General features: G+C 37.7%; 1 protein-coding gene across 1 annotated transcript; it reads left to right on the top strand.

The window, feature by feature from the left end:
* Positions 1-100: 100 nt before the first annotated feature.
* rad50 (RAD50 homolog, double strand break repair protein) lies at positions 101-25,960 on the top strand. The gene is made up of 28 exons (XM_053332367.1): positions 101-161; positions 2,335-2,472; positions 2,712-2,795; positions 3,092-3,243; positions 3,346-3,537; positions 3,625-3,829; positions 4,180-4,308; positions 4,966-5,131; positions 5,446-5,504; positions 5,767-5,901; positions 6,543-6,749; positions 7,699-7,881; positions 8,042-8,199; positions 8,292-8,467; positions 9,026-9,263; positions 10,609-10,798; positions 11,295-11,421; positions 12,010-12,203; positions 12,501-12,611; positions 13,115-13,207; positions 13,407-13,520; positions 13,991-14,118; positions 14,382-14,483; positions 14,698-14,820; positions 23,590-23,675; positions 23,785-23,927; positions 24,086-24,219; positions 25,505-25,960. Exons 2-28 carry the CDS (start codon positions 2,344-2,346, stop codon positions 25,689-25,691), a joined length of 3,945 nt encoding a protein of 1,314 aa, XP_053188342.1. The 5' UTR covers positions 101-161; positions 2,335-2,343; the 3' UTR covers positions 25,692-25,960.

The following is a 25,960-nucleotide window of genomic DNA, read 5'->3' on the forward strand; positions in this document are numbered from 1 at the left end:
ACAATGTTATTGATCACCGTTCTATACATTGACGTTCTATGTCCACGTTCCTAATCCCGGAAGTCAGGAGTCGTCGCTTTTACGTCACATTCCCCACAGCGCGAAAACTGCACTTGTATTTCCACCTTCACGTTTGACAACAACAACACCAACACCGTACCGTGAGTTGAATTCTTAGAAGAAATACGACGACAGGCGCCTGCTACTAACGAAGTCAATATTGTTTAACTCTCTTGTACAGTGCGTATGCTAATTGTTGCGTAGCAGGGTAGCCAAACTCACGTTGTTAGCTTGCCTGCTGAATTGACAGGAGAGAGTAACTTTAGCTTCTTATACATCGAGCTACCTTTACATTCAATTCACTAACATTGCAGAACTGTTAGCTTGTAAAACACAGCTACCTCTGAATACCGTCTCTGAAAATGCCCACGTGACTATTGTGGTGTTTATTCTTTACTTTACAAAAACTTTTGGGTTAGCAGTTGTGTTTATCCTCGTCAATAAATCAGCACAATGTCAGATTTAATCGATAAGATGAGCCAGGCCTGCAAAGAGTCGATCACTGGGGATAACCGCACAATGCATGCAGATGTTTCCTTGTATTTAATGACCAAATACACCTGCAGTGTTGGAAGAAGTACTCAGATCCAATACATAAGAATAACTATCATACTACATGTGTAAAAATACTCAATTACAAGTTAAATTTTCTTTACTCAAAATCCTACTTGTGTAAAGTATTATCAGCTAAATTAAGTACATTTAGTAAATTACTAATTCTGCAGAAAGTTAGGCACATTCTCTGCAAAATTAGTAGCTAATGTACTTTAAGTAGAATTGTGATCTGAGACTAGACAGAGATAGATAGGGACTAGAATGTTAATAATATATAATAATAATGCCATTTTCTGAACTTATGAGACTGTTCTAGCTGTTCTATTACTTGCCTTTACCCACTTAGTATATATCCAAAAGACAATAAAGTTAATCTCGAAACAATAAAAGTACAAATTTTGCACTTTTTGCAGTTTCTGCAGAATTGCTACTTTTACTGATTCAAGATTTTGTTTATTTGCATACACTGAAACAAAATACTGTTTCTTGCCAGCTCCTGTCAGTGCATTAAAAAGATATAATAATATAATAATAATAATAATAATAATAATAATAATAATAATAATAATAAAAAGGTACTAAAAATTATCATATCTTAAATAAAAAAACAAACATATATTTCAGACACACAGTTAGCAGTTGTGCTATGAGACTAGATATCATCATGAAATTTGGATATAATATGGCACAAGTGTTGTCTTTTCCTGGTTTTAAGAGGCTGCATTAAGCAAAAGTAATGTCACAGTCTGTTGTAGCTGTTCTGTTATTTGTCTTAACCTAATTGGTCATTGTATCCACATTACTGATGAATATCAAAACTGTCATTGTGTAAATGTTTTATGAAATGACCAATAGTTATTCCTACAATATTATCAAAATATCGATATCTATGGACTTGGTCAGCTATATTGTGATATATGATTTTATCAATATTGGCCAGCCCCTGATGGGCAGGGCTAAATAAGACATCTGATTATAGGGTAAGTAGGGTAGGGTAACTGTCACTTTGGGCTCAAAATTGTCATTGACATTTTCCACCATGTTATAGACGAAACAGCTAATTAATTTATAGAGAAAATAATTGACAAATTAATTGATAATTAAAATAATTGTTAGTTGCAGCCCTTAAGCTACAAAACCATCCTAGGACATCATATATGTATGTATGCACTGAAGTCAGTGGAAAATGCCAAATGAATCTTAGTTTGAAATATACATATAAAAGTTTCATAACTTTAATTCTTAACAGCAAATATAAGCATCATGCATTACTGTGTCCAATGCTTTTTCAATAAAGAAATTAAATTCAAATGATATTTAGTCTCATAATTATAACTAACAAAGATGCACAGAATAATTTAGGGTGAGTTTAACTGTTGAATGAGGTTGTTCACACTGCGATGGTCTAATATAAAAATAGATGATACTGTCAATTTCTGGGTAAAAAACATGTCTGAATTGTCTGCAAATCAATTGGTGTCCCTTTGTAAAGGCAGATGCCAATGTAAATTAGGATCTGCAAAGTGAAATTAATTGATAATGCTAGTTACCGCAACAGATCTGTTTGTCTGTAGCAGCAGCAGAATTTTAAAGTGGTGTTGCTAATTAGAAGCCAGTAATGCTCCACTGCCATGATGCTCTTCAGCTGATCTCAGTTAGTGAATTGCTTGGCATGGTCTGATTTAAGTTTTGTGTCATCCTTCTCTGTCTCTCTTTCAGAAAGCAAAAATGTCAAAGATAGACAAGATGAGCATCTTAGGGGTGAGGAGCTTTGGGGTCGAAGATAAAGACAAACAAGTCATCTCTTTTTTTACTCCTCTGACTGTACTGGTTGGACCCAATGGAGCAGGGAAAACGGTATGAGAACTTTTGGATGAGAGCAAAGGTTGACTGCAAAGCCTGACTTCTTGAGAATGAACTAGACTGTTGATAGTATACGTTTAAGATCACATGGCTATCTGGTGTGATGATCTGCCCTCTTTTTTTTCGTATGTTGCAAGTGTCCACTGCAAAAGTTTGGCGTATTACATAATGATGAATGCAACTCTCACGTTTGAATGCTTGTGCATTGTGACCTTTTTAATTTTTGCTTTTAGACTATAATTGAGTGCCTTAAGTATGCAACATCAGGTGAACTTCCCCCTGGATCTAAAGGAGGTGCATTTGTTCATGATCCAAAGGTGAGCTCACTCTGTTGTATCGCTGTTGACACATTAGATTCAGTGGCTGGTTTCACACATTTTTAGAGCATTTCTATAGGAAGTCATTCTTCTTGACTACTTTACAATTCATATTCTTCTATAGTAAGCAGCATATGTGATTTTATTCAGTCATAGGTGCATTTGGCATCAGAAGTCAGTTAGTTGACACTTGCTAATACCATTAGCAAGTGAAGAAATTAATCTTCTACAATCCTGTCTGATGTCATCTGAGCTGTATCCAGGCTACCTTTTGTTAAGATGTTGTGTTATTTCAGGATGCCCATGAGACAGACGTGCGAGCACAGATTCGACTCTTATTCACCGACCTCAACGGAGGGAAAGTGACCATCCATCGCTCCATGTCCTGCACTCAAAAGGCAAAGAACTACTCCTTCAAAAGCTTAGAGCAGGTCATCACCAGATTAAAGTAAGTCCCAAGTTTCTAGACTAAATCATTCTGTACATTTTTCTTAACTAATATTAATGTTATGTAACTAATTTTTTACATGTGACCTCCATTGTCATTCAGCAAAGATGGCGAGAAGGAAAGAAGCTTGTCATCCAAGTGTGGTGAACTGGACCGGGAGATGATTTCTGCACTGGGCGTGTCAAAGCCTGTGCTAAATAACGTCATCTTCTGTCACCAAGAAGAGTCTAACTGGCCACTTAGCGAGGGCAAAGCACTCAAAGAGAAGTTTGACTCCATCTTCGCTGCAACCAAGTAAAGCCAACTCTCTCTGACATGTTTGTGTTTTTTCGGTAATCTCCATTTGCAGGTTGGTTCTGTATCATTATCTCTTTCTCCCAGGTATATCAAAGCTCTGGACACGATGCGACAGCTGCGTCTAAAACAGACCCAGACAGTCAAAGAGTGTCAGGTGGAACTGCGCTACTTGAAACAGAACAAGGAGAAAGCCCAGCAGATTAGAGAGACCGTGGCCACAAAGGAGGCTCAGCTGATGTCCTCTAAAGACAACGTCCAGCAGATAGAGAACCAGATTGATCCACTTGAGGTTAATGATTGTGTGTTTGTTTGAGTGTCTGTTCTGTTTTTATCATACAGCTGTAATCAATAAACACATTGCATTTGACCAAACACAAATTTTGGATATTTGACCATTATGGTTAATGATAATGAAAATTAAGATTAATCTAGTTTCAGCACTAGCTATTGTTATAAGTTTATCACTTATGTTAGAGGCTCCGTGAGTCTTAAATAGAAAAGATGAAGGTGTTTGGTAAGATGGGAAGCCCAGCAGCTGAAATCACATGAATAAGAATAAATATAAAAGTCAGGTGCTGGTCCATAGGAATTGGCATGTCTATAGGACAACTGTCTTATATTAATCAATTGTTTTTTCAGAATCGAATGATGGATATTGACTCGAAACTGGGGAAGGTGATGAAGCTGGACAATGACATCAAAGCTTTAGACAGCAGGAAGAAACAGATGGAAGAGGACAACGAGGAGCTGGAGGAAACCATGGAACAGGTAACAGTACAATATCAACAACATTTTTTAACTTTTATGATAGGAAAATGGAAAATGAATCATTTGATGGAGAGCTTGAATAGAATAGGACAGTCAATATTTTAATAGTTTGGAAGATCATTAAGGATCGTTAAAAAAGAATGAGATGGAAAATTAAATGAGGTTTAAATGATGATGAGGTTTAAAAGAGGAAAACGCAACAAGTATCTCTGTTTCTCTATCTGCAGGTTGATTTAGCTAAATACCTGCTTAATAGTACTCCTCACTCCACTCTGTAAGAAATGTCATTATCCTAAATGGAGAACTAATAGAAAGATGGAATATGGTGAATGAGTCTGTTGTATTTCTGTAATAACAAGCCAGTTCATTACTGGCCTGTATTGATATAGATGTCTCTTATGACAGTCTGTCTGCGCTGCGAGTCTTTTTGTTATGAGAAAGTGAAAGTTTCACTGAATGAGTGCTACTTGGTATGTGTTGGCATATTGTTTCGAGTTTGTAAGTTTTTAGCCAGATAGTTTTTAGTGATCCATCCGTGCATATATTTTTTTTTATCATGGACAGCCCCAGTGGAGTCAAACCTCTGACCCTCACAGTTTAAGATGTACTCAGTGAGCTTCAGAGCCACACTAAACCAGTGAACTGTGCTTGCGGCAGGTGTTCCAGGGCTCAGATGAGCAGCTGCAGGAGAATTACCAGAACCATCAGAAGACGGTAAGGGAGAAGGAGCGGAGACTGACAGAGTGCCAGAAGGAGCAGGAGAGAGCTGGTCGGGAGTGTCAGAGACTCAATAGAGTCAAGGCTGATCTGCTGGTAGAACAAGGTACACTCACACTTGCACACTGATATGTATGGACCAGTTCAACTAATCATATATATAATTGAATACTTGCTATACTTAATAATAATAATAAATACAAGTATATTCTTACTTTTTTCCTTAAATAGCACACCTTCTTTAATGCATATGCAGAATAGCAGAATCAAACCTAGAAGCTGATTAGTACTCCTAACCTTTGGAGAATGTTCTTCCAAGAAAAAAAGCAGGTTGAGATGACCGATGGACAGACGGGTACATAAAGAGAGATATTTCCTGAAGACTAAATTAGTTGCTTAAATCTCACTCTCTTTTCCTAGGTCGTCTACAGCTGGAAGCTGACCGCCACACTCAAAACATCAAAAACCGTGACACTCAGGTGAGAGAAAAACATACTCATAGTTATTCGTTTGGTAGGGACGCACTTACATTCTTGTTGAGACCTAGCTTGTGACTAGCTAGTCTAGTTGGATCTGCTAAATGAATTTAATCAACTTCTGTAAGCTCCAACATAGACAGCTAACAGTCAGTTTTGCTAATGGTCCTTTTATTTCTGTATATATAGTAAGAATATATATATATAAAAAAATACATGTACATGCACACATATCTCTTTCACTCACTTCCCCTCTCTCTTGCAGGTTCGTTCTTTGTCATCCTACCTGGAAATGGAGGGTTACGACCGACCGCCCTTCACAACTCTTCAGCTTGAGAGCTTCAATCGTCACGTCACACAGAGACTGGAGCAGGAAAAAGAGACAGTCAGTCAGGTTATGGTAAGAGAAGCTCTCTTTTAAAAATAACAAAATCACAACACTTCTCCTCACACTGGACAGAGATGTTCAGAATCAATTAAGTACCACAATAGAAAGCAGAAAGTAAATCTTGATAGTCATAGATTAAAGATATACTTAGTTAAAATATGCAAGAGTGTTGGAAACTGGATTAGTCTGTTAAGACTGGTAGTTGCTGCATAGAGATGTGGCCTCACTATGTGAATAAAATTTGCATATTTTCCTTTAATTGTAATCTTCTGGGATGTGATCAATATCCGATAACATGGTTCCTAATTGGATTTATGTTTTAAAGGAAATGCACACAGATGACACTCTGAGGCCAGACTGTTCACACACTTCTCCTCTGCATCCACCAACATACTAAAATTATTTTATTGAAGTATTATTCTTGAACATTTTGCGCTGCCTGTGATGTATTATTTCTCAACTTATTATCAGCTGTAAAGTAATATTTTAATGATCTTAATCATGCAGTTGTCATAGTATAACGTGTATTTGTTATTGTACACATTGTTTGAATTTGAACTCTACCTGCAGGAGGATTGTAAGTAAGATTCAGTTAGACCACACTATTAATAAATGTGCTGTTCGTGTTCTTACATATTATTCTTTCTACTTAGGCGGACCTGCAGGAAAAGGAGCAGCAGAAGCAGCAGTCCATTGATGAAATGAGGGATAAAAAGACTGGCCTGGAGAGAACAGTGGAGCTGAAGAGAGACCTGCAAGGAAAGAAACAGCAAGAACTGAGGAATATCAGGGCAGAGCTGCAGAGACTAGAGGGTTCCTCTAGCCGACTGCAGGAGCTGGAGAATGAATTGTCAAAAGCGGTGAGTATACACACAGTGTGGTGAAAGTGGTAACTGTGTATAAATAGTGGGTCTGCTTGTCTGTTGTTATCTTTAAGTCACTCTCTCACTTTCTTTCTGCTGGATAAAATACTTAAAATGTATTTGTACATCAGTTCATGCATATCTTTCAAGGAGCATTAAAGAAGGATTAATTGTGTATGTATGTTTTTCTTTTAATCATTTTTAACTTTAAGAATCTCTTTCACAGTGTACTGTTAAACCATACAGCTTTCTTTTATTCTTAAGGGCTATGTATTCTGATTACATTACTTGTATACACTACTGGTCAAAAGTTTTAGAACACTCCAATTTTTCAATTTTTTTATTGAAATTTGAGCAGTTCAAGTCCAGTGAATAGCTTGAAATGGTACAAAGGTAAGTGATGAACTGCCAGAGGTTAAAAAAAACACCCGCCTATATAGGAGCATATTGGACTCTTGATGATGCGCCCAGTGAAATATAACAGTAAATATGCGCCAGTGACTTTAGACCTGTTTTTTTTTGGTCAGTAGTGCAATAGCTTTCCTCTGCCTTAAAATAGCAACGCGCCACCAATGCGCCTGACCACACCTCATTCTGAAACCAACGCACCCCGTAGGTGCACAGACTGGTGTAGGTGCATTTGCTATTAAGACAACGTGGGTGCATGCCAGAACTACCTTAGGAAAAAAGACCAAGATGGTTTGCTTGAAAACATGTAGTGGCCAGCACAGTCTCCAGACTTAAACCCCATTGAGCTGGTTCGGGATGAACTGGAGTGAAAGTAAAGCAACCTACAAGTGCCACACATTTATGGGAACTTCTGCAACAGAGTTGGGAAGAACTTTCTGAAGAATATTTGATTTCTATTGTAGAAAGAACACTACCGGTCAAAAGAAAACTTTTGACCGGTAGTGTGTTTTTTTTTTTGTTTTTGTTTTTGTTGCAGGAGCGTGAGCTGCAGAGTGCAATGCAGAGCTCCAGTGTGGAGGAGCTCAAAGTCGAGGTTGTGGAGCTTCAGAAAGAAAAGGCTGAACTTGACCGCACACAGAGACAGCTCGACCAAGAGATGGAGATGCTTAACACACACACAACTGCCCGCACACAGATGGACATGTTGAAAAAGGACAAGGTAATATATATATATAGTGGTAATTTAACCTTGTATGTTCACCTCCTTTCTGTGCTTTTGTTCTTTTGTTCTTTTGTTCTTCTCCTCTTCCTTACCTGCTCCTGTTGTCTTTCCTTTCTCTGTTGCCTCTCCTCTCACCTTTCCTCTTACGTTCTTTCAGATGGAGAAGGAGGAGCAGGTACGCAAGATCAAGTCTCGCCACAGCGAGGATCTAGTTTCGTTGCTGGGCCACTTTCCCAATAAAAGAGAGCTGGAGGACTGGATCTATGCCAAGTCTAAGGAAGTCAACAATACCAGGGACAGACTTGCCAAACTCAAGTATGTGTGATTTTATTTACATTTATTTACATTCTTTAAAAAAATCTCTCTTTTTGTGGCACTGACCAGTATTATGCTATTATTTTTCTCAGTAAGGACCTGGCATCAAGTGAGCAGAATAAAAGCCACATTGCTTCAGAGCTGCGTAAGAAAGAGCAGCAGTTAGCCAGTGATGAAGAAAAGTTCTTCAATGTTTGTGGCAGTCAGGATCTGGAGCAGGACCTGAACAAACTGCAGGAAGATCTGGAGAAAATATCCAAACAAAGAGGTGAAAACTCCAAAATTAAAAGATAACATAATAAACACTGATAGCTGGTAGACTTAGAGAAGAGCTTTATGTAGAGAGTGGAGATGACATTGTAAGTGGAACAAAAAAATGAAAACACCAGCAAAGTAAGACCAAGCACTCACTTGGTGTTGAGATGTGTCCTAAAGTAATCCAGAATCTGCACATTGCTGCGGCCCTGATTTAAAGAGGTCCATGAGCCTCAGTTTAAAACCTTCACTATATCACCTTGGACTCCCTACTGTATATGCTACAATGTACTGTAATAACCCACCGCTATTTTATTTGATTGTTCTAAGGGTGAGATTAATCCATTATGTAATGCCCTCAACAATTCCCACAGTGAAAAGTGTTGTATTCATAGCACGTACACTACTTTTTATTAAGCATCCCACCATGCAATACTTGCAATTTGATAGATCTGTGAATATAACAAAAGCAAAATTATGTCAGGTGGGGGTCCTAATCCTCGAGATATAGGTAGTATAAATGCAGATTTAATAAATGTGCTTTCTCTTCCTCTACCTGTCCTTTTTATAGCCATGCTAGCTGGAGCCACAGCAGTTTACACCCAGTTCATCAGCCAGCTGACAGAGGAAAGGGAGCCCTGCTGCCCTGTGTGCCAGCGGACGTTCCCGTCAGACTCTGACCTGCAGGAAGTAATTAGCGACATGCAGTCCAAACTGCGCCTGGTGCCAGACAAGCTGAAAAACACTGAGCAGGACCTGAAGAGGAAGGAGAGGAAGAAAGATGAGATGATGACTCTTCGACCTGTCAGGTATCATTTAACAAGCGCACTGGTGTACAGAAAATACTAAAAAAAAATTAAAAAGCTCCATCAAATAGGGCTGCAGCTATGAACATTAATCAGTTCAACATCAAACTTTCTGGATCTGACAAAAAATACATGAAGGATATCAATCGAAAATTCATTGGACATACTTTCATAGCCTCTTTCATTCACAGTCTTTCTGAAAAAATTATTATCAGTGTGTTTGGTAATTGGCTTTTTTACACCATTCACCCTCGTGGAGTACAAATCATTGTTTCATGAAAATATGAAACAATGATGTTATGTTCCTTGTGATTTGATGTCAACATGAAGAACAAAAAGTATTCAGTTCATTTTTCTACTCACAAATGTAATATTTAATATGAAATACCTAAAACCATTTTGAGATTATGTTTGATTAATTTGTGTGTATTTCTAGATTAGGAATATATAACTAACTTCCTTTTGTTCTTCCTCTCCTCTCATTTGTTTATGAAGTGTACTCCACTAGATGGAGCTAGATTCTCATTTGAATGAGATCTGATCTTTTTGTTTTCTATTCATGACCTGAGGAGAACCCTACAATCAAGAGTGTAATGAACTAACAGCCATTCTTTTTTTTATTGAACCTTTTAGCAAGATGTGTGGTATTCAGAACAGCATTTTCATTAATTGAATATGAGTGAAGAACACCTTTACAAAACAGCAGCTTGAAAAAAACCCCAACTACTGTAAATTAACACTCATTTAATTGACAGTCCTTCTGAAAAATGTCCTTAACCTAATCCTACTTTGGAGCTAGATAGATAGTTATGTGCAAATTAGCAATTACCTTTTGTATTACCTTGTTTTTCAGGGGTATGGTAAACTGAAGTAAATTAAGTATTTTATCTTTGACATAATGCAAAGCTCAAAGCCTGATAAACCGAGCAGAAAAACTACAGGGAAGATTTCAGTACTCTGGATCTGGATTCTGGATTTTACGTGTGCCCGTTCAGGGGAGACTAATCCAAACAGACCTAACTGATATTATCATGGTAGAGAAAGTCCATCATCTTAGGTCAGCATGATACATTGTCAGAAATAACTTTATTTATAGGTTTTTTTGGTAGGTACTAGATGCACCTGTGAGGAAAAAGTATTCAAAGTGTGTGGGCGCTAACTGTAAAATTCTGAGATGAAGTGGGGATTGATTCATCCATCTGTAGGTGAGCTTCAGAAATATCAGTTACCTGAATAACTGCACGGAGTCAAAGAAACAAGAACATTGGAGGTTCAGTATTTAGATGAATGGATAATATGCCATTTTGATCAAAGTAAATTCCTCTTTTTTCTCTTTCCTGTCTCCCAGGCTGTCCATTGTACAGTATCAGGAAAAGGAGTTGCCTGAGTTGAGAAACCGCCTGCAGAGTGTGAACAGAGAAATTGAGAGGCTTAAGAATGATGTGGAAGAGCAGGAGACTCTGCTGGGTACCCTGATGTCAGAGGAGGAGACGGCCAAGGCTTGCCTGCAGGACATATCCCTCATGGACAGATATTTGGTACCATTTGTCTGTCTTTATAGATAGATAGATAGATAGATAGATAGATAGGTAGATAGATAGGTAGATAGGTAGATAGATAGATAGATAGACATATATATATATATATATATATTTTTTTTTTTTTTTTTTCAGTGTCTCTAATCACCAATAAAGACACAGCAAGTACCGGCCTGTGTTCTTCTTTTAATTTTTTCTTCCAGTTTCTCTTTCTCTATGAATCTTTCCACTTTCTCTGTCTCCATGCCCTCTTTCCCTAGATATAATCTCTCATCTTTTCTTTTCCTTGTCTGCACTGATTCTCATTTTCTCTGTTTTTCTTGACATCTAAGTTTCAGATATCAGCAGCATCAGTGAAAAAAGTGATTAAGTTAGCATCTGAGTCATAACCTTGAAATCTTTGGACATTAAGAAACATCAAAGGACACTGCATCCTGGAAATTGTTGTACCACACTTTCTTTCTTAACTTTAATCTAAACATTTTTTTCTTTCCAGATGGACCTTAAAGAGGTGGAGAGGAAAATAGCTCAGCAGGCAGCTAAACTCCAGGGAGTAGACCTGACCAGAACCGTCCAGCAAGTCAGTCAGGAGAAACAGGAGACTCAACACAAGCTAGACACCAGTAAGATGATGTCACACAGGCTGCAAACCTACTTACAGAGAAATGTCATTTTTATACAGTTTGCATCATATTCTATATTTTTGCCATCTCTGCTGAGTTACTACTCTGTTTTGCTGTGGTTACTGAGACTTTATTTAATTTTCATGACTGCTAAATTGGAAATGAGAATGAAAGTGAACATACTCACACTATTCATTGCAATAATTAGTTTAGAGATGATTAATAATAAAAACAATGTAAAATCTCAGTATGACCTACGACTCATTAAGTGTAGGACTCTCGTTGCAATGTTGGTTTCTGTTAAGATTTGTGGATATTTTTTATTCCACAAAACAGCATAATATAAAAGCTTTACATTTGTAAGAAATTGATCTAAGATCAAAGGCTTACTTACTAGCTGTGTGTCCCTGAGAGCAGGGGCTGCTTTAAAAACCACTTTATAAAGTCATCATTCATCTAAAAACCTGTTGTGCTTTGGGAAACCTCTACACTGATAAACACATGTTGATCCCCAGATGTTATTGGGAATGGAGTTATAAGATTGTATTTTTTTCTTTGCCTGTTTGTAACCGTTTGTATCCTTTGCAGCTTCCAGCAAGATGGAACTGAAACGTAAACTGATCCAGGACCAGCAGGATCAGATTCAGATGCTGAAAAGTTCTGTGAATGAGACGAGAGCAGAGAAACTCCAGCTGAGCAGTGATATGCAGAAACAGCAACAGCTGGAGGAGCAGTGTGTTGAGTTCACCACTGAGATACAGACCTTAACCAGGGACATCAGGGTACATTTTCTTGTTTTGTTTTTGTAGCATTTCTTCTTCAAGTGGATTTAAACCTATAAAGACACTGCAATTTCAGTAGCTCACACAAAAATATACACGGCACAGAAATTTTATTAACATTTTTTGAGTGTAAGGGACATGTTAGGTCTTTAGTGGAATTAATTCACACTTCTCCAGTAGGTGTTGTAGATCCAGGTCTTGATAGTGTCTATAGACATTTTATTTGCTGTACTTATGTCTTTCAAAATAGTTTAATGTTTTCTCTCCATCCCTACTACTCACTTTATGTCCATCTAGGATGCGAAGGAACAGCTGTCCCCTTTGTCTGCTGCTCTGGAAAAGCTGCAGCAGGAGAAGCAGGAGCTGGTGGATCGCAAGAGGCAGAGACAGGAGGAAGGACAGGAAAAGGTGGACACTTTCATACTTTTGTCTCTCTCTCTCTCTCTCTCTCTCTCTCTCTCTCTCTCTCTCTCTCTCTCTCTCTCTCTCTCTCTCTCTCTCTCTGTGTGTACTGAAAACTCAAATTTAGCAGCACTTTGTCACTGCACTCACATGAGGCTGGACAAGGTAGTTTATGTCCCTCTTTTTCTGTGAACTCTTCACCCCTTCTATTTTTGAATGAACTTGAACAGGTGATGATGGCTTCTGCTTCTCTCTTTCTTTTTCTAAACACATAACGACTTGATATACTAGTATAATGTTCAACATTGAGACATCATTTTAAAAACCCTAGCCTAAAACTTTCCACTGTTGTGGCTCCATAGTTAAAAACTAACAACCAAATTAATGTTATGTCAAATTATTAGGAAATGTGACTGTATTTAAGGTTACCTAAAGGCCCTCTGCTACATTATTTGGACACCTCTGGGTATCTTAAACTAGTCACTTTTCCAACACGTTGTTACTTACAGATAAATGCCATTAAAGAGAGAGTAAAGGCAATCACCACCTTGGAAAGAGACATCACCAAATACGTCGATGAGGGCAAAGACGAATACAAAGAGGTAATATGTTTGCCACTATCATACTTGAAACATCTTTTTTTTTTGACTCCTCAATTGGTCATTTTGGCATTATTGAAGTACAGCTTTGGAGTAAGTAAAATGTGTCAGTTTGAAACACCAGAGAAGTTCATCTATAGTTGTGTTAATTGAGTCATTTTTGAAAGTATTCAACAATAATGACACTGTTTATTGTTTGCAGCAAAAGGAGTCTGAACTTCAAGAAACCAACACCCAGCTCCATGAAGCTGAGAAGAATAAAGATAAGATCACCAAGGAGATGGGAAACATCCGTCAGGACATAGACACTCAAAAAGTGAAACTTCATTCTTATCTCTCTGTCTTGTTTTCTTCCACTTTTTAATAGTAAATTGTAAGTTTAATAGTCTTGACAACAGCTTACTATTATAAAAGTGCATTCATGACTCCACCATTCAAGTTACATTGTATTGGATGGTGCAAAATAAGGCTTTAGTTGCTTTATTACTTTATTATTCCATATTTCAACCAGTTTTACAATCAAAAAACCAGTACAGTCTGGATTTCTGGCATAATTTGAATGGGTGAAAGCTCCAGCAACAGCAATTTTAAAAACAACATAAAAGTTAGACTGATATATTTCAGTTTGTGGCCTTTATAAGGGATGACCCTGAACAACAGGGTTAGGGGTACCCAGCTCCTCTTCTGTCATTATTTTGTAGCCTACATCTTCTTTAGCCATTTAGTCACATCACTATATTCAGGTATGTTGTCCTGTGCAGAAAGTAAACTTTTTTTATTTCTTAGGTCCAGGAGCGCTGGTTGCAGGACAATCTGACCTTGAGGAAGCGTGTTGAGGAGTTGAAAGAGGTGGTGGCGAAACGAGAAACTCTTATGAAAGATATGGGCAACATGCAAGTCTTGCAACTTCGCCAGTAAGAGCACTAATTGTCGTTATTAATTGTCTGTAAGGTCAGTCAGTATGATAGAGTGATAAAAGGAAACCAAGCTGCACAAAGGTTAACCGATCAATACAGTCCCAATCTCTTTTTACCTCAGCAGCGTCACAATTGGACTAAGAAACGTTACTCTTGGGCTTACATTTTGGTAGACACTCCAGTGAAATCATGGTCACACCGGTAGTAATATTAGAAGTTAAGTCAGTGTTCTTACCTCATTTATTTTTGTGGTTGTGCAGAGAACGACGTGAAGCAGAACGCAAGTTGGAAGACTTGAAGAAGAACCGCAGCATTGCAGTGGGTCGTCAAAAAGGCTTTGAGGAGGAGATACTGCATTACAGGTGAGATATGTAGATCTGTTAAGTTTTATATAGTACAGAGTACTGTATAAAAGCACTTCTCTGCAGTGATTGGGCAAGAGAGACACAGGTAATTGTTCCTCTGCTTTCATGTACCCAGCCCTTTGGCTGCCATTACTGATGACTCCTGCTTCATATATTTAATGATTCTTTTTTTTCATGAATTGAACTTGCTCTCTGAATTGATTTTCTTCAGAAAAGAGCTTCGTGAAGATCAGTATGAAAAAGCTGATGAGCGATACAAAAACAAGATGATCACAATGAGGACAACAGAGCTGGTCATTAAAGACCTGGATCTCTACTATAAGGCCCTTGATCAGTAAGTGTTACGTTACACACACAGATACTCATAGTAGGCATTAACTTTATATCAACTATAAAATATTTGTCAGTCCATTTCAAATTAAAGTAAGTGCAAGTTGATAAACCATAAATTAATATTACAGTAATATCTTAACACTATTGTATATAGTTTTATTTTATTGTATATGTCCGTGTGTTGTGACGTGAACTGAAACAGGTGGGAAAACAACAGATGCTATATGTGTATGCTACAGATAAATATTTTTGCAGACTTGTGCCTCAAAGTATGAGCAGTATCTGAAACCCAGAGAAAATATTTTATCATTATTATTATTATTATTATTATTATTATTTTGTACTAACTACCAAAACCACCTGCACACATGTTTTTATTTTACTATAATAGTATTTGATTAATGTAGCTCTTACAGGAATCGTGTCTGTGAGTTTCACGATAAGTTGTGAGACTTCCCCAGTAATTGAAAGTTGTTAGACTGAATATGTGTGTCAGAGGGATCACACACACCAGATGAAAAGTAGGACTCAGTGTTTTTAGGGTTAGGATTAGGGCAGCATATTTAAAAAAAATAACCCTGTATGAAAAACACAAAACAAAAAGGAAAGAAAAACATTTAAATAAATCAAAGATAAGCAAGTTATTTCAAACACATACAAACAAAATTAGGTCAGTTAGTGCATTGCTAACTGGCAGTTAACTATAATATTATTGCAACTTTTTCTTTGCTTTTTCTTCATCCTCTACACATACACACTGTGGAGTTGCTTCATAATATCACAACACCAGATATGAACACATTTATGCCATCTCCCCACATCACACTGTGTGCTCCTACCATAGTGGCAATGTGGTTTAAAAAACCAAGAACAACACTGTAAACATGCAGAACGAAGAAAAGAAACAAAGACAAAAAAAAGCATGCCATATATTAATTCAAGAGCAAAAAAATCATTCTTCCCATTATATTGCAAACATTCATACAAATGAGTGCTATAAAAATATAGCAATAACACATTTGAGGAATTTACTTTGTTAAAATAAACCAGTTACCTACATATACCGTGTATACAGTACTGTGTGCCACTATTTCAGTCGTAAGTACTGTATGAATGACAGCTCCTAATTAGCTCTGCCAGGCCCTTTTTTAAAAAGGGTTTAGTGCTTACAAGCACTAGACTTGGTCTTTATCTAGTTGTTTTCATGTTATGAGAAGTCAGCCTCTTGTCCTCCTTATCCGTTCCTTTGAAGTTAGATAATCAAATCAGCCACAAAGATTTTCAGCTTGTTAGTTAGAAATTCATCTCCCTCGTAGTGGGGAAACATGATGACGTAAATGCTCTTGTAAATGGTTTTATTCTATGGAGTGCGTTGGGGGCATTAGAACATTATCTGGCCAGATTTTCCACAGTCAAACAAAATAATACTTTTATCCCAGTGGTCCCCTCACCAGCAGGTGGTATTTTTGATGTTTGAAAAAATAAGGAGTGGTCTGTGTCTTCTTTGCATTTCATAAAAGAGTGGTGGATGTCATGACAACTCCCAAAAAAGTGAAGCCAAAACATCTCAACTGCACGATGGTGGCTGGTTGCAGTATATAGGTCATAAATGTCAACCCCTTCCCACTAGAAGGGACTTGAGTCAAACTGAAAAATCAAAGTATTCCCTTATTGATTTTTTACACAGATAGTTTCTGCCAGTATACGTAGTTCTCATGACACTGACGTATTTCCTAGTTCTCATTTCTTTCATTTCAAAGTGTATTTTGAATAGTTATGACACATAAAAGGGGGTGCTCTCAAACCGCTCTGTATACCACTATTGTAGTTATTGTAATTACAGTGTAATACTTGTGTGTTAAAATAGTTGTATTCTTTAGAGCGCTTTGGTAGCCAAGTGGTTACCACACATGACGCATAATCGCAGCATCCCTGGTTTGATTCTGGTAAGGGATCTTTGCTGAATGTCACCCCCCCCCCCCCCCCCGTCTCCTGTCGGCTTCTATGCCACCTACTTTCAAATGGAGGCAAAATGCCCATAAACATACTGTTAAAAAAGGTTTATTTTGCAAATCATGTATTGACCATATATACATGCCTGAAGCTTTACTAATACAACATAATCAGCCCTGCTACATGTCATCACAAAAAAAGTAGATTTAGCCCACTCTTTGCAGCCTCCCGAGTTTGATTATAGTCATTTGACTGCATGTTCCTTTGAATCAATATCAAAATCAGGCTTTATTTATCATGTACATGTATATGTACTGTACTAGTTAAAAGTTTGGACACACTTTCTCATTAAAAAGAATGGGAAAGTGTGTTCACTAAACTGTGTGCAATGTACGATGAGAAAGAGAGTCAGTGTTTTTATTTTTTATTTTTTAATGTTTGTATTTCCACTCTGTACACAATCAGTGGTTTGTGTTTAGGGCTTGAACACAAAGGGTATAAAGAGGTAAGTAGGGAAGGACAGGTTGGGTTGGTAAAATATATACTATAAGAACAGCTGTTTTCAAACATTCTTAACCTAAAATGAGCTCCTGCAGACCCCTTTAAGCCAATTGACCTAACTCATTAAGTGAAAAAGCACCTTTAGTCACTGCTTGCAGTGACAAGATTTGTGGTGAAGAAATTGCATAGCAGTTCAGTTTCCTTTTGTGTAGGTGTACAAAATAAGCAGGAAATTACGTAAGTAGTCATGACTTTGAAGCCTTACTTTCCCTTGTCATACTATGCTAGAAAGTGTTGTAATAAATACATGGGGGCTTGAAAGTGCTAAACATTTCTTATGAGTTTGTAACTCTTAATTTTCTTTTTTTTTTGTAATTATCTTTTTATTGATATCAAAATAGTCAATTTCTTCCACACATTACATCCTGTACAATGTCTTCTAGACACTCAATGCAGTACACACACTCCTTCTGGAGATACAAACCATTAACCAGACATAATCTCATTTATAATCATCCATACATCAAAATTAACATCAAGCCAAGTCCAGGTTTGTTTTCTCTTTTTTTCCAGTTCTCTTTCTTTCTAACACAGTCTCTTTCCTCTTAATGGATGACATTGAAAAACTTATAATCATATGACTAAATGAACAATATAAAGTCTGTAGCTAGAACCAAGGGGTTTATAGGATACAATATTACTCATTAAAGTCTGATCTGAGTTGTGATACAAATTCTACCCAGTTTTTCCAGAAATTCTTAAATTTACCAGTTTCTAATCTGACCGAAAAAGTCAACCTTTCCATCATGTAAATATTATGCATTACATCAACCCAATCCTCCCTCTTAGCTTCCTCTGTCTTCAGCCACTTCCTAGTAATGGCTTTTTTACTAGCAACCGACATGATCCTAAACATGTATTTGTCTCCTGAATTTGCAATTCTTTTGATAACTCATTATTTCATATATTTCATTGTGAACTGAATAGCTTTAGATTTGGCACTGTTACTCAGGACATTTTAACAAGTCATGTTGGGCTCTGAGAAAGCACAAAATGATTTTTTTTCACCATCTATATTTTAAGCAATTGATTCATTGTGAAAATAATATGTAGATTAATTAGTGATGAATATATATTATACTGTATACAATAAGTGTGTTTTCAAAGGAGAATTAGCATCAGAATTTGGATGGGTGTTTGGGTAAGGTTGAAAAGGTCTGTATAAGGGTGTTAATGCACAGTTCTACGCTGATGATGCAGTTATTTTCACCCCTGCGAAAAACACGACAGAGGCTGCTCAAATACTCACAACAGCAATGGCTCATGTTCAGGACTGGCTCACTGATTCATGTCTTTCTTTAAATGTTAAAAAAAAGTGTCTGTATGATTTTTGCTAAAAGGCTGCCAAATATTGATCATTCTGATGTCTTTCTGGGAGGGGAGGAGCTCACTTTGATGAGCGAGTTCAGATACTTGTGAGTCATCCTGGACTTGACACTCTCATTCAGGAATCACATCAAAAAAGTGTCAAACTCTGTCAAATACAACCTGGCTAATTTCAGACAGATCAGGAATTAATTAACCAGCAGTGCAGCTTTGATGTTTTTACACTGTATGATCTTCTCACATATAGACCACTGCTTAACGAGCTGGTCACTGGCATGTACGACAGCACTCAAACCAATAGACTCTCTCTATAAAAAAGCCCTAAAAACCCCTTTCCTTCCATATATGCATATATTAAAGTTTCAGTATCATTTTGCTTTTCAGTATATTTTTTGGGCTTTTTTGCCTTTAATGTACAGGTCAGTAGAGATAGACAGGAAACAGGAGGCAGAGAGGGGGGCAATGACACGCAGGATAGGACCCCTCGGTGCGGGATTTGAACCGGGGTCGCCTGCAGCAAGGACCGTAGCCTCAACACATGTGGCGGGTGCTCCTCCCACTGAGCTAAACTCCGCCACGTATCATTTTGCTTTTATTAAATTAAATTTATTATTATTATTTATTATTATTTTAATATATAGAAATAAAACCTATTTAGTTCACTTTCATCATTGTTCATCAAATAAAAAAAGAAAAAACAAAAACACAAAAAAAGTAGCAGACTTAGTAGAGCTCAACTGATACTGGATTTTTGGGGCTGATAATGATAGTAGGGATTTGAAATTTGATATATTGACAGATATTCTTTATCTGTGTGTATGTGTGTGTTTTTGCAATGGTCCCTCATACATCAGACACTGCAAAGGTAAACCTGGAATGAAATCATTATAAATAACTACATATTGCATAGTATAATGGGGGGTCAACTAAGGCCTGGTGGGCTACCAGGCTTGCAGTTCACTGGTTAAGGCGACAAGAAAGGAATACATGAGCTTCATTAAGGAAGTGTGAGCTCACTGTCATAGATGACTATCTCCCTGTGAAAGCAGAAGCATAACTCATATGTGTGGGTTAGTTAAGGCATCTTTGTCTGCACTGTTATCAAGATGCAGCCTTCTAGCAGACCATTTATCCAGGTCACAGTTTCTGTTTGAATTCACAGAAATTGGTTTCATGGTGAGATGTTATGATTTGGAAGTGGAAAAAACAATATGAATAGCGCTCTCGCTTACTTTGCAGAAAATTGTTGAGTGTGCATAATAGGTCAAACCCCTGAAGACAAAGCGGTGACTGTCAAGTAAAATGACTGAGTCAAAACTGATGTGTCAATATGTGTCAATTGTTGCTTTCTTATTTGTATGAAACAGTAAACATTAATCTTAATAGACTAATCGAAATTTGATATCAGGGATGATAACATGTATGTTAGCTCAAATATATGCATAAGTGACAGTAGCAGTACAGTCCAAGTGATACTGTAAAACCACGCAACTCGTTTTTGCAGTCAAATAAGTGAAATCATTAAAGTGATTTAAAAAAATATATATATTCAGTGATCTGCAGACAAACAAAAGCTTAAAGCTGCAGTTGGTACTTTTTGTCATATTTGTAAGACTGTCACTTTGAAAGACAGCATTATATGAAACTAGTAATCTGTAAAAAAACAAACAAAAAAAAAAAAACAGGCTCATTTACCCCCACCTACTGGTCCTACTGCAAATTGTCAGAATCCACCGTGACCCGACAAAAAGAACCAATCAGAGCCAGGATTGTGTCTGATGGAATGTCTGACAGCTGTCAATCACTGCTCACGCGCACAGTCCCCTCCCCCTTCCTCCTCAGCTCGGGCAAGCTCATATCTCCGAGAGCGGCATCAGGAGCATAGAGAAAGTAATGGCGCAGTGAAAATCACTGTAAAGCGATTTATATCTAGCTGTGTGGAGGGTAGTTCATGTATTACAGATTCATTGTGCCATGTTGTTTACCTGGCCTCTTCGGTCGCGTGCACATCCATGGCCGCCTTCCGTCGCGTGCACATCAGCCTCGACTTGGGGAGGGACTTTGGAGGCAGGGCAGGAGTGCAGCAGAGAGGGAGGGGGAGGGATCTGAAACTTGTCCTTCTTCAAATTTGATTAGTCCTCTTTCTCCTCAAAGTTACCAACTGCAGCTTTAAAGCACATTTTCCATTAGCAGTGTAGTATTCCAAAGTTTTCAAAGGTCTGTAAACAAAACTGCTCCAGCACTGTGGCATCTGCCTTACATGTCACTACTCTTTGGTGAATAAAAATGTGACTGTTATTAGTCTTTGAAGCCATTTCCAAATAGACAAATGTGACCCTATTCTCTGGACCAAGGAACATGTCTCCTAGTTCAATGGTGTAGCTCACTGGCATATTTTTAAAATAGTTTTTGGACAGCATGGCACAGAAGAATAATATCAACTATATCAGGCTTTGGATGCATACACAATACTTGCAAGTTGTAACAATTCACCATTGGTTTGGCTTGTACATGAGATTTGTTGCTTTCTTTCTGGGTTAGGGTTCCTTTAAATCGAAAAAAAACCAAAAACATACATACAAACATATTTCACTTTCAGACATTTCAGTTTTGTTTGATATACCTGGTGTACAGCTTTCCACGTGACACTGAAACAGAGTTCATCTTCAAAGTAAGTTACAAAGATGCCTTGTTATTTCAGGTCAGTGGGTCACAGATAGTGAGCAGTCACTGTACGCGTGTGAACCAAATACTTCCTCTAGTGTTGACGTGACAACCAAAAGTTCTGCACTATTGAAATAGAATAACAAAAGATTTGTAACTCAGTAATTCATTACCAAGTTTTTGAAATATTCAAGTATTAAAATATAGCAGGACAGAAGTGTCTGTATCGTTTTTGCAGCACACAGCAGAAAACCTGAAAACATGGTTGCAGTATCAGATAGCTCACTGCACATTAAACTCCTTGAGTGAATCCCAGTCCTCCTAAACTCAATACTGAGGTCTGATGTGGAACTGTTTTGTGTCTATACCCAATGGACATGCTCAAAAGTAAAACATTTAGCTAGGAGTCTCAAGACCATTATTTTTTCAATTTTGTCAAGACCGTATATTATACTTCCTTATAAAAAAAAATAGATTCTGGTGTATTTGTGATGTCACATGTCTTCACCTACTTGTTTTCATCTAATATTTTGGGGTATAAATTGATTTGATAATCTTTAGTCACCTGGGATGTTTTGCTGACAGCAGGGTACTCTTTCAGACCCCCCTTCTAACATAGTTGGAAGTTAAGTAGGCTTTCAGGCCAAAAACAGTGAACCTGTGTAAAAATACAAGGTGTGGGCATGTTGTTTCAAACACTGGTGAGTGTTGAATAGTAGACGAATGAAGTTAAAGGTTTAACACATACCAATACATTACCAAATTACAAGACAGGATTTTACATCATCAGCATAATGATTTTGTCTTTTGTTGCGAAAGAAACGTGCTGTTTGCATGTATTTGATCGGCAGCGCCCTGCAGGATGACGCTGCATTGCGAAGTGTAGCTGTGTGTTGCTGGATGACCCATCGGCACCCCCTTTTATCTGGATACTCTATTCATAGCCTCATTCATATGGATAGGTGGACTGTGTGGACTAATGTCGGTCTGAACACAACCGTAGATTCTGGCATCTCAGTGGTGGCAATCAGGGAGGTTAGGTGAAAAAAAGGGTTAGGGTTAGGGTTAAGTTCTCCCTACCCAGACTAATGCTGCAACCTCATACCCCTGCTTCTTCAACCTTTAGACCACCATGAAACTTTTAACTTTTTTCATGTTTTCTAGTGTAGCACTTGATTAGGGTGAATATAATTAGGTTATTTCAAACACTGGTGTAATGAAAAATGCAGTGGTTGTGTGCATGTTGTCTCTCTCTCAGACATTTGACCATGAATCTCCTTTTGACTTTTTAGAAGGCCTTCTAGTGGCCTCCTTCACTAGGTCTCTTCTAGAAGGGGCTCAGTTTAAGAGCATCTGCTACTCAAGCCAGACTACAGTGAGTTGTGCTATTCAGTTTATATAAACTTCCTTTGATTGGCAGTTTGATTTGTTAAAAAAAATTGTTATTAAAAAGATGTAGTTTTTGCCAGCGGATTGGCAAAAAAAGTCTCTTTTCAACAATTATTTTGTATTCGATCATTTTCTATTTCAAGTCTAATACCTTTGCAATAGGAAGCTCCAAACCTCAACTTCTTTCTGTTTCATAAGCAGTTCTGTAAAAATGGTTACAGTAGGCCAGATGGATGGATAATTATCCACCATATATGGGGTTCAGAAGAGGAACTTTTGGTTATCACTCTAGTGACTTCAAACCACATTAAAGTTTCTCGTCAGTTTGCTAGATTATAGACAAAATGCTTCTTGGTATGCAGGAAAGCAACTACCAGTTGGCGCCCTTTGTATCTTTTACATCAACATATATCTTTGTCATGTATCAGTATTTGTGTCAGTTTGATGAGTTGTGCAGTTTATGCATGCATTCTTTTGAGGCACGCTATACTTTGCATGGGTTCACTGTTGAATAATCTTGGGTATGATAATGTAACTGCGTTCATCTGGGATATCCAGTATTAGATACACCAGGTTACAGTTAAACTGTTATATTCTATTTGATTGCACTTTTTCACTTGTTCCCACATCATTTGTAGGTATACATCTCACAATTAAAGGTTTTATCCACAAACTGTAAAATTTGCTTGCTTTAGAAAAGTCATACTATATCTTGTATTTGATGTATAATGTGATATTATAAACATGAATGTGTCACTGTATTCATCATCAAAATGGAAATGACAATCAGATAAAGTTAGAGGTCCAACAAAACAACGTATCTAATTTACTGTTTTTCGGTTTTGGTTTTCACCTGTGTTTACTTTATTTTCCTCAGAACCATCATGAAATTCCACAGCATGAAGATGGACGAGATCAACAAGATCATCAGAGACCTGTGGCGCAGCACCTACAGGGGTCAAGGTGGGTCTCACTTTTTAGGAAAATCTATTATTTGTATGTCGCACATACTTCTAACCTCTCAACCTTCCCTGTCTTGATGCTTCACCGCTTCTTCTTACTCCTCTTTCAGACATTGAGTACGTGGAGATTAGGTCCGACATGGATGAGAACTCATCAGCTGGAGTGAGGCGGAGGATTTACAACTACAGAGTAGTTATGGTGAAAGGAGACACAGCTTTGGATATGAGAGGACGCTGCAGTGCTGGTCAGAAGGTATGAGGAAATAATTAATTCAGCTGGTATTTCTCAAATATTAGCATATATGTCTCATAAAAAATATTATAGTTATAGTATGGTTTTCAAGTGAATCAGTATGTAAGCAAGTTGAGCAAAAGGGGATTCCATACCTCAATTTGATATTTGATACGTAGGTGCTGGCATCCCTGATCATCCGCCTGGCCCTGGCAGAGACCTTCTGTCTGAACTGTGGGATCCTGGCCTTGGATGAGCCTACCACCAACCTGGACCGCGAGAACATTGAGTCACTGGCACATGCCCTTGTAGAGTCAGTACACAAATACACACAATTTACTACAACATTTGCAGGGATACTGACTGACATAATGACAGTGACTTGATTGTCATTATGTCACACTCCATATTAGGCTGATAAAAGCTCTGCAACAACAAAAAGCAAAGGTCTGCTTGGATGTGGACATGTTGCTATAGATACTGTTAAATGAAAGGGAGTGTCCAGGAAGTGCATGGCACTGTATGAGGCAGTGAGTTTGAGAATTTTGGAAAGTCTGTAAAAATCTGCCACTCTGTTTCATTGTTTACACAGCATTAGAGTAGCAGAGTAACATTTGACAGTGGCGAGGCAAATGTAGAGTTGCAAACAACTTTTTTGCCATACAGCCCTGTATGTTTGCCACCTTCAGCTGTAGCCAGTGTCTCATCCAAATCAGTGTAGAGCCTGAGCTTTTTCAGAGTGCCATTTTCAATCTAAACATTACAACTACAAGAGCAGGAAATGTTATAAGGTGGTGACTAATAGAAGCATATCAGGTGTTAGATCTATAGTAAAACCACAAGATATAAGATTGACAACTTGATCCTTAGTAAGTTTAGTTTAATATAAATAACTTAACAGGCTATGAAACAGTCTCATAATGCCTCTTAGGCTTCTGTATGACCCACATAAGCAACAAAGACCATCAATTTTATTTACTTATTCTAAATGGCAGCCATCAGGTTGGGTTCTCAGCTGAATCAGATAAAAGGATTTGCCAGAAGATTCTATGTTTACATTACATGTAGCATTTTAGCATGAGGGAGTAGAAGGACTGTACAAGGATGAGAGGAAGATATATTTCTCTTCGTTTGATAATATTAAAAGTGAAGTTACACTTGTTGCCAGCACATTTTAAAAATACGAAGGAAGGAGAAAGTGAGTTCAGAGCATGAGCTGAGAGTAGCGGTTGTTGAGTGAGCTAGAGACTGAATGAAGAGAGTGAGTGGCGGTGTAGCAAGATCAAAAGAGGTGAATCTCAGAAATAAAAGCTTATGTCTTCATTGTTTCACAGCAGATTTGTTCTAAAGTACAAATAAACACCCTCACACCTCCGCACAACCCTGTGGGAAGGTGCTGCATTGTCAGATTTGATTTGAATGAAGCCTTGCATGTAACTTAGGTGTCTGAACGGTACTAAAACATAGTATACCGTGCTTCACCATGATACAACAATTTATCTTACATAACCATAAATAGAGACATTACCTCCTATGTGAAATTTATATTGTCCTGTGTTGCATGTACTTCCATTTTTCCTCTTTTTTGCTCTTCGCAGGATTATTAAGAGTCGCTCACGCCAGCGTAATTTCCAGCTGCTAATCATCACCCACGACGAGGACTTTGTGGAACTCCTGGGTCGGTCCAGCTACATCGAACACTTCTACCGCATCCGTAAAAACCAGGACCAGAACTCTGAGATCACGAAGTGCAGCATCACCTCCCTCTCTTCCTATCTCCACTGAGCTGAGCAAACCACTGACCCTTTAACAAACTGTTTTTGGATTGGAGTAATCATATATATCTTATTGCTTTTATCGCAGTTCATGTTCAGCTCGTTTTGTTTAAAAACAGGAATCTGCATGATTATATGACCAATAATAATTAATAATACAGTATTTGTGGGTTTTTTGAAGCATGAAGAAAATCTTCTCACAAGTCAATGTATCCATTGACTCATTGGAAAGTTATGTCCAATACTAAACCTACCCAACCCTGGAAAGTACAGAGTCTT

This window comes from Scomber japonicus, chromosome 13 (assembly GCF_027409825.1).
Source record: "Scomber japonicus isolate fScoJap1 chromosome 13, fScoJap1.pri, whole genome shotgun sequence".
NCBI lineage: Eukaryota > Metazoa > Chordata > Actinopteri > Scombriformes > Scombridae > Scomber > Scomber japonicus.

Coding starts and splice junctions, on each gene's coding strand:
- rad50 (XM_053332367.1), top strand. CDS start 2,344: ATGTCAAAGATAGACAAGATGAGCATCTTAGGGGTGAGGAGCTTTGGG. Junction 12,612..13,114: donor AGGAGGAAGGACAGGAAAAG/GTGGACACTTTC, acceptor TGTTACTTACAG/ATAAATGCCATTAAAGAGAG. Junction 13,208..13,406: donor GCAAAGACGAATACAAAGAG/GTAATATGTTTG, acceptor TATTGTTTGCAG/CAAAAGGAGTCTGAACTTCA.